This window comes from Podarcis muralis, chromosome 9, assembly GCF_964188315.1.
Source record: "Podarcis muralis chromosome 9, rPodMur119.hap1.1, whole genome shotgun sequence".
NCBI lineage: Eukaryota > Metazoa > Chordata > Lepidosauria > Squamata > Lacertidae > Podarcis > Podarcis muralis.
The window spans coordinates 6,179,586-6,192,187 of NC_135663.1; the positions used below are offsets into that span (position 1 = coordinate 6,179,586).

At 47.4% G+C, this 12,602-nt stretch overlaps 1 protein-coding gene across 2 annotated transcripts in view; it reads right to left on the reverse strand.

Moving 5' to 3' along the window:
* Positions 1-12,602, reverse strand: part of PTPRA (protein tyrosine phosphatase receptor type A) — a 143,781-nt gene that overhangs the window by 11,263 nt on the left and 119,916 nt on the right. For both annotated transcript variants that reach the window (XM_028744157.2, XM_028744156.2), the window contains 9 exons: positions 11,986-12,022; positions 10,621-10,718; positions 10,365-10,484; positions 9,656-9,822; positions 7,396-7,531; positions 5,831-5,980; positions 4,046-4,139; positions 3,048-3,124; positions 1,974-2,108 (listed from right to left, as the gene is read on the reverse strand). In XM_028744157.2, coding sequence (XP_028599990.2) covers positions 1,974-2,108; positions 3,048-3,124; positions 4,046-4,139; positions 5,831-5,980; positions 7,396-7,531; positions 9,656-9,822; positions 10,365-10,484; positions 10,621-10,718; positions 11,986-12,022 — 1,014 coding nt within the window. The remainder of the gene's footprint in view (positions 1-1,973; positions 2,109-3,047; positions 3,125-4,045; positions 4,140-5,830; positions 5,981-7,395; positions 7,532-9,655; positions 9,823-10,364; positions 10,485-10,620; positions 10,719-11,985; positions 12,023-12,602) is intronic.

A 12,602-nucleotide genomic window follows, 5' to 3' on the forward strand; every position in this document is an offset into this window, starting at 1 on the left:
GGGTGGTGAATGCTTCCCTCATGAGGGAGCCTTCCCAGACCCGCTGAAAGAGGCGGTCATTAAACCGCTTCTTAAAAAAACATCTTTAGACCCAGCCAATTTGGCCAACTATCGCCCAGTCTCAAATTTACCATTCTTGGGCAAGGTGATTGAGCGGGTGGTTGCCAAACAACTCCAAGCACGCCTGGAGGATGCGGACCATTTGGATCCCTTCCAATCGGGATTCAGGCCTCACCATGGGACCGAAACTGCCTTGGTCGCGCTGGTTGATGATCTCCGGCGGGCTAGGGACAAAGGTGAGAGCTGTTTCCTAGTTCTGCTGGATCTTTCAGCGGCCTTTGACACCATCGACCATAACATCCTTCTGGACCGTCTAGAGGGGCTAGGAGCTGGGGGCACTGTTATACGGTGGTTCCGCTCCTTTCTCCTGGGCCGTGTCCAGAAAGTGGTGGTGGGGGATGAGTGTTCAGACCCCTGGGCTCTCACTTGTGGGGTGCCTCAGAGTTCCGTCCTCTCCCCCATGCTTTTTAATATCTATATGAAGCCGCTGGGAGAGATCATCAGGGGGTTTGGGCTGGGTGTTCATCAGTATGCAGATGACACCCAGCTCTACCTCTCCTTTAAATCAGAACCAGTGAAGGTGGTGAAGGTCCTGTGTGAGTGTCTGGAGGCGGTTGGAGGATGGATGGCAGCTAACAGATTGAGGTTGAATCCTGACAAGACAGAAGTACTGTTTTGGGGGGACAGGGGGCGGGTGGGTGTGGGGGATTCCCTGGTCCTGAATGGGGTAACTGTGCCCCTGGAGGACCAGGTACACAGCCTGGGAGTCATTTTGGACTCACAGCTGTCCATGGAGGCGCAGGTTAATTCTGTGTCCAGGGCAGCTGTCTACCAGCTCCACCTGGTACGCAGGCTAAGACCCTTAGCATGCTCTAGTTATCTCCCGCTTGGACTACTGCAACGCGCTCTACGTGGGGCTACCTTTGAAGGTGACCCGGAAACTGCAATTAATCCAAAATGCGGCAGCTAGACTGGTGACTGGGAGTGGCCGTCGGGACCACATAACACCGGTTCTGAGAGATCTGCATTGGCTCCCAGTACGTTTCCGAGCACAATTCAAAGTGTTGGTGCTGACCTTTAAAGCCCTAAACGGCCTTGGTCCAGTATATCTAAAGGAGCGTCTCCACCCCCATCATTCAGCCCGGACACTGAGATCCAGCGCCGAGGGCCTTCTGGCGGTTCCCTCATTGCGAGAAGTAAGGTTACAGGGAACCAGGCAGAGGGCCTTCTCGGTAGTGGCGCCTGCCCTGTGGAACGCCCTCCTAGCAGATGTCAAGGCAATAAACAACTATTTTACCTTTAAAAGACAACTGAAGGCAGCCCTCTTTAGGGAAGTTTTTAATGTCTGATGCTGTCCTTTTTTTAATATTCAGTTGGAAGCCGCCCAGAGTGGCTGGGGAAACCCAGCCAGATGGGCAGGGTATAAATAATAAATTATTATTATTATTATTATTATTAGGATGATTAATATTATATAGCCTTTTAAATGTTTCTGTGCGAAGGGGGGATTATTGTTTTCCTGCTTGGGTTACACTTATTTACTTGTTTTTATCCTGTATTTTATTCTGTGAACCACTCTGAGATCTTATGATGAAGGGCAGTATATAAATCAATCAATAAATAAAATTATTGGAGTTAAAGTTTTTTTGTTGTTGTTTTTTTAAAAAACCCAAATGGGAGCTATGCTCAGACTTGAGTGTACAATGCAACACTTTGTACTTTGTAGTGCAATTTATCCAGACAGAGGAAGACCAGGGGCATATATCTGCACTAAGCAGCTCAAAGTGGCTTGTATGTGGCTGGCCAAAGGCAGGCTTAGAGGACCAGGCACACTGAAGTTTCTGCATCAGAACTGCACCACCTGCCTTCAAGCTCCCTGGAGACAATTCTTGCCCACTTCCCATTTGGCTCACCTGACCCCTTTCTTCCAGCTCAGTCAACATAACAATGGAGCAGGACTTCCACTCCCAGATCATCCTCCAGAAGTCCTCTGTCGTGTGCTGGAGAGGCCCTTGGCTGGCTATGTAGGAATCCTTTTGGCGATAGCCCTGGAATTTTAAGACATGGTTACTAGGAAGGGACGCAGCAGCAAGACTAGGCATACCCAAAGGCCAGAGAAATAGCTCCAGTAACATCTAACAACTATATATATATTCTCTCTTTCTTCCTCCCTCCATTCAAGAAGAGGACACAGAGAGAAAGGAGCTTAGCCACTGGAATGAGCCCAGCAAAGGCAGGAAATTGAATTCCCAGGTAAAAGGCCTACCGTCATGAAAGGGCTTTACAACCCAGATACTTGACAAGTAATGAGAGGAAGGAGGTTAAATGAAGCGAGCGCTGATGCAGTTCTCTGCTTAACATTGACACAGACTGACACCACAATACCGGAGACCACACTACGGTAATTAATGCAAGCTTAGTCAATCTAGAATGACCATGGCTCTGTTTTCATACAACAATCGTGGATTAGACTCTCCATCCCTCCTATGCCTTTCCTGCTCTTTAAAGCCACCCTGGTTGCAGGAATATAAGGCATGTAATTGATGCCTTTGAATTATGGTGGTGGAGGAGACTCGAGAGTCCAATGGATTGCAAGATGTTCAAACCTCTCCATTCTTAAGGAAATCAGCCCTGAGTGCTCACTGGAAGGACAGATCGTGAAGCTGAGGCTCCAATAATTTGGCCACCGCATGAGAAGAGAAGACTCCCTGGAAAAGACCCGGATGTTGGGAAAGATGGAGGGCACAAGGAGAAGGGGACGACAGAGGACGAGATGGTTGGACAGTGTTCTCAAAGCTACCAGCATGAGTTTGATCTAACTGCAGTGGGAGACAGGAGTGCCTGGCGTGCTCTGGTCCAGGGGGGTCACAAAGAGTTGGACACGACTGAACAACAACAAAAGAGGATGTGCACAGTCCCAGGATCAGGGAGCTCTGGGTGCTAACAGTTTTATGCATGAAGTGCAGTTTCTGTTCTCCAACACTCACATCAATAAAAGAGGCATTCACGTAATCCGTGTTCTCTTCGCCCCTCTTCACTGGAATGATCACCCGGTTGAACTCATCTACAGGAAAAACCAGGCAAACAAGGCAACAATTTTAGAAATATTTGGCAGCATGTGTTTAGATGAAGATATTGAGTCTGAAATACTGGAGCTCAGAAGAGATGGGTTTCCACAGCAACATACAAAAGTGGAGCTGTACGGCTGCACAACAGTCATGCAGGGAAGGCATACAGAATGGCAAAAAATGGTCCCTCGCATTCCAGTGCTGAACTGTTCACCGTATTTTTTGCTCCATAAGATGTACCTGACCATAAGACGCACCTAGTTTTTAGAGGAGGAAAGGGGGAAAGCCCTGTTTTTGGGGGGATTAGCTCACAGTTGTGCAGCTTACTTTGCAAAGGGAAAAAATCCTGTTTTTGTGGGGTTCAACTCACAGTTCTGCAGATTCTTTAGGAAAGGAAAGGGAGCCCTTTCTACAGTTTCCAGACAGATAATCTAATCAGCCAGTCACATGTCGCTGGGGAAACAAACAGCCTCCGCCTGCAGAACACTCAACAATGGAGGCCTGGGCAAGGGGGTGGGGCCGGGACCAGAAAGGGAGCCAGTGATTGACCACACATTCGCTCCATAAGACGCACAGACATTTCCCCTTACCTTTTAGGAGGAAAAAAGTGCGTCCTATGGAGCGAAAAATACGGTAAATATTATGTAAGCAAATGCTGATTGGATGTAACTAAATCAATTTTCTTCTCTGTAATTACAAATCATGATATATTTATATGACATTCACTCCCTCTTCCAGCAACTGCCACTACTGAAACCTTGATCACAATGGCTTTCTCTTTCCCTCAGCCCTCTCCACCTCATCTTGCTACTGCCGACACAAAAGCCACTTCCTCTCAAGGTTCCTCCCGTGCCCACAAACAGGAGCAGCAGATGTTCCTCAGCTGGACTTCCCTCCCTGCAGGGCAGGACACTCACATGGAATTATCTGCAGCACCCGGTTCTTCTTCATGTTGGCCGGCAAATTGCCCGTTCTCATCTTGTCGTTCTGAATTTTGATCGAGGTTAGTTTCTGCAGAGAGAGGTTGGTGGAACGTGAGCCACACCAAAACCACCGAGGGCACATAGCTTATAGTTCAAAGCATGGGCATGCACGTGCAGAGCTTGGCAGTGGGGCAGCCAGCAAGGGCACTTACTTGCCCATTACTGGCATGTAGGTTAGATGTGCCCATTGCATTACACTCAAAAAGGCAAGGCAAGAGCAGCAGATGCGCACTCTCACACACAACATGCCCTCCCTCCCTCTTTTCTACTCCATACACCAGAGGTCACCAATATGGCACCCGTGGGCACCACTGTGCCCATCAGTATATCCCGTGGCACCCACAAATGGTCCTCTTAAAAATGCATAATGCGCGAGAGGCTGTGTGCTCTTGTGGCTCAGTTACTGTTTGAACTGGTTAGGTCTCTCCCACACTGAATATGCCCCCTTGGACATGCCCACAGTACACTGGCTGCCATGACTGGATCCTCGCCCTCCCTTCCACGCTCAACAAAGAAGAGGTGCAGAGTGCTTCAACCTGTGAGCAAGTGCAGTGGTGACTGGTATAGGTACCTTTCCCCCATTCATAGGGGCGTGTATCATACTATTTTGTGGCTTTTTCTCCTTTTGTGCCCTTTTGGATGTGGAAGCCGTCGCCCCATAGTAGCCATTTTGTGACTGGCACCCAAGGCACTTTCTCAAAAGTCCAGGTGTGTTCACAATTCTAGAAGGGTTGGTGACCCCTCCTCTGCAGCCTGCCTGCCTGCCTTTCCAGCATCACAGAATTGGGAAGACCAAAAGCATTCTAGTTCAACCACCTGCCACAAAACAGGACATTCTCCCCTCCAGCAAAAAATAAATAAATCCTGAACAAAGTATGTAACAGTTTGCCACATACGGAAATGGGCCTACAAAATATGCAGGGATTTAAGATATGTAAAATGAACCATGGAAAGAGAAGAAGGGAAGTCATTGATATCTTAAGGATGTAAAATGAGTATTTGAAATTGTAAAACAGAAAATTTGATTAAAATTATTTAAAAAACACAAAAATAAGTAGTTCTGGGTAGCTGACTGGGGGGCGGGGGAAGAGATCTGATTACCGTATGGTTGGATAGAAAGACCCATGGCTTTGCCTGTTCTACTTCCAACAGCAGGATCAGATTCGTTATAACCACCTTGTACCTCTAAGGACAGGATGGAAATCCTCAAGTCTTGTGGTCTCCTGATTCCCCCTTGTGCTAGTTCTCCAAAGATATTCCCCCATGGAATTCCAGACCATGATCGCCATATGCATACAATATTAGCCATGGCTCTGTCTTCACCGTTAATGGGAAGCCAGATTTTAAATCTGTGCCGCCAATCAGGGACGGGAAATCTGTGGCCCTCCAGGAATTGTTGGGCCATCACTGTGCCAGGCTGATGGGAGTTGGGGAGTCCATCATTACTTGGAGGGCACAGGTTCCTTCTCCCAGCGGTAAATAATCCCATGATACCATGGCTAAAGAAAAGCAACTTGGTTCACATTTGCCTGATTGGTTAAGCCTTGCTTTCTGGCTCCCCATAGCCATCTGGTTGGCCACTGTGAACAGGATGCTAGACTAGATAGGACACTGACCTGATCCAACAGGCTGTTCTTATGTTTTTCAAGTCTGGTTGTCCCTAGCTACAGTTGTCCCTGGTAATGGAGGTACCAAGCTACTGTAGCTGCTGCCACTCACCTTAAACTCTTCCTCCAATCCGTTGCTGCTGGTCCCTGGGATCTTGTTGTAGATCTTCTGGAGGTGGATCTCCAGCGAGGTCACCTCCAGTTCTGTATCCCCATACAGATAATGCTCCAGAAGAGCTTGGTAGATGAACACATACTGCATCTGAAGGAGAGAAAAAACTACTGTGAGACGATCATGCTCCACATTCGAATAAGGCCATTCTCTGAACAGGTTCAATGAACATGAGCTAGGAATGCGTGACTATCCCAGCATTTGCCCTGAGAGGGTCGTGATGCTTTGCATGGAGTCAGGATGGTACACGCTCCAAGAAAGCATGTGCAAAACATTATCTCAAGCTTCTCCGTCTCCCCTGTGGCTACCACCTCCCACTTCCCCTGCCAACTTAACCCAGAGCAGCAGAAGGAATATTCAAGGGCAGTGACTCCAGTTCCTTGGTTCACCTTCCCTTCCCTACCAAAGAGCCCAGAGTTTCCAACAGGAAAATGCCCCAGAGTTTCCAACAGGAAAATGTCAGGCGAATGGTGACGTTTTCCTGCCAGGTATGCTGGTTCCAGAGCTCTCCTTGCTGAGAATGGAAGCTCTGCTGATCAGCCACTCTGCTTCCCCCAGGTAAGTTCGGAATAGGATTGCCAGAAGTCCAACAAATAGGAAAAAGAAGAAGAAACTTGCAGTTTGTTTGTGTGTGTGTGTGTCTGTGGTCCGCAATGAAAATCAGTCAAGAAGTTATGGTCACTATTCCTTCGCAATGCTATGGTTGGCTATTTTAAGTCCACAAATGATATGCAATGGACGACTTTTTAAAACTTTGTTATGATGCTACCTTTAAATTGAAGAGAAAGTTAGTTATGTAAATAGCTTCGTAGCTCATGCTAAACAGTGGACAGAAAGGCAAACAGCATAGGAAGTTTTTCTATGTGTTGGAAGCTGCCCAGAGTGGTGTAATTATTATTAATAATAATAATTTGGTTGAAACAGAACTGCAGCAGAGCAGAAGCAGCACTGGTTGTAATAAATAGCAGTTGTAACAGAAGTCGATGCCTTCTTACATTCTTAGTTATGAAGAGGAGGCAGCAGGTGGCAGATGGAATGAAGGTGCAATCCTGCATTGCATAGCAGGGAGAGGCATGAGGAGCAAACTATATTATGTCCTTGGAAGGCACAAACTAAGTTCCTTATCAGGGGCAGACTGTGAAAGTGTGAATTTGAGTGTTGGGACTCTCCCTTTCAATGCAGTCGTGATCTTGGAGCCCTGGCAAAGGTGACTGACCTGCCTGTTAAGCAGGCAAAAGGCAGAAAAAGGACCAGAGAGACAGGCTTGGAAAGAGAGGCTTCGTTATTCTTTCCAGGGGGAAGGAAGGAAATCTCAGGGATTTGTCCTGCCTGAGTTCTGCTGAAACATTTGAGGAAGAGCTCAGGGTCACATCATTAAGTCTGCTTACCTGCTCATTTACACACAGCAGCCGGTTATATTTTGGGTTCTTTTACAAGCAATAAATGCAAAGGAGAGTATCTGGCCCACATAGCACGAAGCTTATCCTGCAGGAGAAGAGACTTACATCGGTCTGTACCATCTGGCATCGCTGCGCCCGGATGCGGCTGACGAACCCGTAAACGTCCACCTTTCTCTCAGTGAGCATCATGTCCAGCATGGCATCAATGACAATGAAAGTCCCCGTTCGTCCCACACCAGCGCTGGGGGGGGGGGGGTGGAGGAGAAGAGAAGGGAAAAAGGTCTCCTTTGAGAATTCGGCCCTGGCAGGCGGTTTCAGCCAAGCAACCCACACATGCCAGATCACAGCATGCAAGTGACAGGCAGAGAAGATGATTCATTAAAGAACAAAGAATCTCAGGGGCCTAACATCTGTCTGCTTAGCCACCCTAGATGAGCAGTACATGCAGGGGATTCCCTGTGGGAGGAGATTCGGAAATGGTAGACGTGCCTTCTGACAGCTTGGTTGGATGGCTCGGTTGGTTAGAGCAGTGTTTCCCAACCTTGTGCCTCCAGCTGTTTTTGGCCTACAATTCCCATCATCCCTTGCCACTGGTCTTGCTAGTCAGGGATGATGGGAGTTGTAGGCCAAAAACATCTGGAGGCACAAGGTTGGGAAACACTGGGTTAGAGCATGGCGCGGATAACGGCAAGGTGGCAGGTTCAATCCCCGTAAGGGACAGCTGCATATTCCTGCATTCTTAGATGATTCCCAAATCATTCCTAGACGATTCTCAGGGCCCCTTCCAACTCTACAATTCTATGATAAAACAAAAAGGGCAGTTCCCTGATCCTACCATCTAAAACCACAAGTCAAAAGGCTTGAACTATCAGAATTTTGGGGGGCTAATGGTGGACTGAGAAAGTACATTTCTTGATCAAGGTGTCTATCCTGCCAGGTAAGTATCTAATTGTACTCTTGGTGACTGCCCTGAACATCACTCAGTGATTAGTAAGTTAAAATTTCTGTTAGATCAGGACTCCCCTGTTTGGTGCAAGTGCTTTTTCAGGGTCTGAATAGTGTGAAAGATTATATGTGTCATAGGGGGCAGGGGGAAGTGTGTGTGTCTCCGTATGAACTTTTTTTTTTTTTTGGTTATTTTGTTAATATTGCTTCATAGCAGTGCTTTCCCCCCCTAGGGGTACTCAAGCGTATGCAATATTGGCACATTTTGTTCTAGAAGAAAAGCTGTAATTGTGATATTTCACTTCTTTTTAGTTGCTGGTTTGCTAATAGTGTTTGGTAGATTGTAATTGTTTTACTGGTTATTTTCTAATTATATTTTATGAATTATGCTGTACTTGTGATGTTCAAATATATTGTTGTTCTTTACTGTTTGTAAGCTGCTTTGAGAAATATTTGAATGGAAAGCAGTATGGAAATAGAATAAATCAATACCCATATAAAAAAAGGGGGAAAAGAAAGTAAATTTATTAATGCTTGTGTTAGGGAAGGGGTAGTACCTCTGGTGGGGGACACATCATGCGCCTTATGGGACAGTTTGTCCACCTTCATATGATTAACTCCTTTCCATCACATATCTGACAGGCTTTGTCTCCGCTGGTTTTTGGGTTCCTATTGCAGATCCTCCCCTTTCTGCGTGGCTTTTGAGTGGGAATCTTTATTCCATTTTTGCTCAGTCACTAGAGCTTGAGACTCTTAATCTCAGGGTTATTGATCCAAACCCCACATTGGGCAAACGATTCCTGCACTGCAGGGGACTGGACTAGATGATCCTCAGGGTCCCTTCCAACTCTATGATTTTAATGTAATCGATTTAATTTAATATCCCCGCATGGAGGTGCAGGTGACCCATCCAGCTGTTTTTGGACTACAACTCCCATCATCCCTAGCTAGCAGGACCAGTGCTCTATTTAAACACTGGTCATGGGGACGTGGGTGGCGCTGTGGTCTAAACCACAGAGCCTAAGACTTGCCGATCGGAAGGTTGGTGGTTCGAATCCCTGCAATGGGGTGAGCTCCCACTTTTCGGTCCCTGCTCCCACCTAGCAGTTCCACCTAGCAGTTCGAAAGCATGTCAAGGTGCAAGTAGATAAATAGGTACCGCTCTGGCAGGAAAGTAAACAGCGTTTCCGTGAGCTGCTCTGGTCCGCCAGAAGCGGCTTAGTCATTCTGGCCACATGACCCGGAAGCTGTCTGCGGACAAATGGGCGCTGCAACCCCAGAATTGTCCACAACTGGACTTAATGGTCAGGGATACCTTTACCTTTTACCTTTAAACAGAAGGAAGGAAGGAAGGAAGGAAGGAAGGAAGGAAGGAAGGAAGGAAGGAAGGAAGGAAGGGACTGATGAGCTCCAGACTGACCTGCAGTGTACGACAATGGCCCCTGCATACTGGGGGTTACATGTCTTCACCTTTTTCAGGAACTTCAGCATCCCAATGGGAGTGAAAGGGACCCCAAAGTCAGGCCAGCTGGTGAAGTGGAATTGCGTCACCAGGCGCTGAGGCTTCTTATTGGTGACATCGCCTACCTGGGTGGAAGGGTAGGGAAACAGATTGGACATATTGGTTAATTGTCAGGCATCTAGAGTCACACCAAGCTCTCCGAATCCCTTCCTTTCATCACCTGTAAAAGCCTACTGTAGAGATCAGAAATGACAGGTTAAACTAAGGGAGAGGGGAGTGTGGCGAGCTCCCTTCTCTTCCATGCCCAAAGGTTGCCTCCTCTCTGCTGAGCAAGCAAATTCTCCATCATAATCTGACACCAGGCACACCAACTAGGCCTAGGCCTACATCTCTCCAAGGTTGGTCCACTTTTGCTTGGGCTATGGCACATCAGTATTTGGGGTGGGGGAGAAGAGGTGTACAACAACAACAACAACAACAACAACAACAACAACAACAACAACAACAACAACACCTTTCATACAAAAAGAACAATAACATCCATACAGAAGAGAACTTAGATGCTGGTTTCTCACCTGGTACCAACCCTACTGATCTCCAGGTGCAGCATTCTGGAATCAACAGACTTACATAAAAAGGGAGAAGAGAGGGGATCAAAATGAGATACCTGCTGAATGCAGAATTTCCGCACCGTGTAGTCAACTAAGACCGTCACATCTTCCACGGACACTCGGATATTTCCGTACGTCCAGCAGCCCTGATCTGGCCAGTACTGAGCACATTTGCACTGGAGAGAAATACACATTTTTTAAGAAAACACGGACCAGCATTTTGAAATTATTAATTACCTGCCCTCCACATAAACATTTTGCTTTTACGCGGCTCTCGTTTCACTTGCCACAGAGCCTCCGGCAGCCACTTGCCTCTTTCCTCTCTTTCAGGTTGGTCACCATGACAATTGTTGCTGTGTTTTGCTCCCAAATCATCCTCCAGAAGTCGTTCACAGTTTCTTCTTTTGGTCCTAAACAGACCGAAGGGAAAAGGGAAAAGTGGTACAGGAAGGTACTTGCAGGTGGGTGGGAGCAAGGCGTGTTTGTTTAACAAGACCTTTAAGTGGTATAATCATTCTTCCATATTGTCAGGGCTCTGTCAAGGCTTCAGGTAATTACAATCCCTCCCCGAGTGGCAATCAAATGGCAGATAACTGAAAGGAGTTCTTACCACGTAATTTATTCAGTATTCACAGAGAGCGACAAAGGAACGCTGTCTCGATAATGGTGGCGTTGCTCCAGGTCAAGTCCCACCCCTTCAGTCCCCCTTAATCCACGTCACCCCTGTGGAGGCTGGTCAGTGCCTTCTGCCTCTGAGATTTGTGTTCTGCTACTTGCACAGCCCATCTACCGTACTTTTCCGTCTATAAGATGCCCCCATGTACTGGACCTAATGGTCAGGGGTCCCTTTACCTTTTTATCTGTTGTTATGCAACTGAACGCGGCGGGGTGCGCTACCGTTGCTCTGTCCCAGCACCTGCCAACCTAGCAGTTCGAAAGCACCCCCAGGTGCAAGTAGATAAATAGGGACCGCTTACTGGCGGGAAGGTAAACGGCGTTTCCGTGTGCTGCGCTGGCTCGCCAGATGCAGCTTTGTCACGCTGGCCACGTGACTCGGAAGTGTCTCCAGACAGCGCTGGCCCCTGGCCTCTTAAGTGAGATGGGCGCACAACCCCAGAGTCTGTCAAGACTGGCCCGTACGGGCAGGGGTACCTTTACCTTTACCTTTATGCAACTGAATTACTGCCTTTTGCCACGGGGTGGCAGCAAAGAGGCACTTGCTCATCCAACTAAGAATCCACTAGCTACCCTTTCAAACAGCACAGCCTTCCCAGCACCTGACTCCTTCCATCTTTCCAATTCCAGAATACACCTGACACCTGGAAAACAGGAGTCCATTTTGACAATATACTGGGGGCCAAATCTTCACAGGGGAAACCCTAGTGGTTGACCCACATGAGCTGTAGATTAAGTTGTAGCTTTCCAGGCACCAGAAGAGATGGGTTGATGTTTACATGATTTAATCGTTTCAATTTCCCACTGTGCCCATGATTGATTTGATGAGGGCAATATTCCCCTGAGCATCCTTCCTAAGGCTGGCTGCCAGAGCGGCACGGGAACCAACTTGGAAACTCAGAAGAACGTTAATGCACTGCAAATATTTTTTGCTCAGCATAAAGCCTCCCAGCCATTTGTCATCACGGGACAGAAATCCAAAGGAAAGCAAGTGTGACTTACCTTGGGCCGCAATGAACTTGTTCTTCTCTTGGTACCCCTGCCAAAAGAAAAGAAAACAAGAGAAAGAGGTAGCTCATTTGTGCCTCTGGCATGCGAGCCAACTTCAAAGTCTTCCAAAACATTGGCATCTTCTCAGGCACCACACAGAGTGAGCTCTTTACCTTGCCAATTTTGTATTGTACATAAGTTGTATGAGGGCCAACGAGAGGGGTTAGAGCAGTTGGGGGTGTTACATCAGCACCAAAAAGCATCTGTTTTTCGTGTTTTTGGTGTGGTGCCTGAAGGGGAAGAATACTCATCACTACCAGGGGAAAAGATGTACAGTACGTAGCGCAGTCACAAAGACAGAGCTCTCTCTCCCTTGGAACATTTTACTGGAAACACAAAAAAGTGGATGTGTGACTTGATCCTGGTGGCAGACAGAAGCATGCCGGATATCTAAACACAGTGCACCCGATTCTCACCCCACCCCTCACAAAAAAAAAAAAAAACCCTCTTGAACACAGAACAATTTATGTGTGGTGATCTGGTTAATGCAAAATAAAGGTAAAGGTAACGGTAAAGGTAAAGGACCCCTGGACAGTTAAGTCCAGTCAAAGGCAACTATGGGGTTGCAG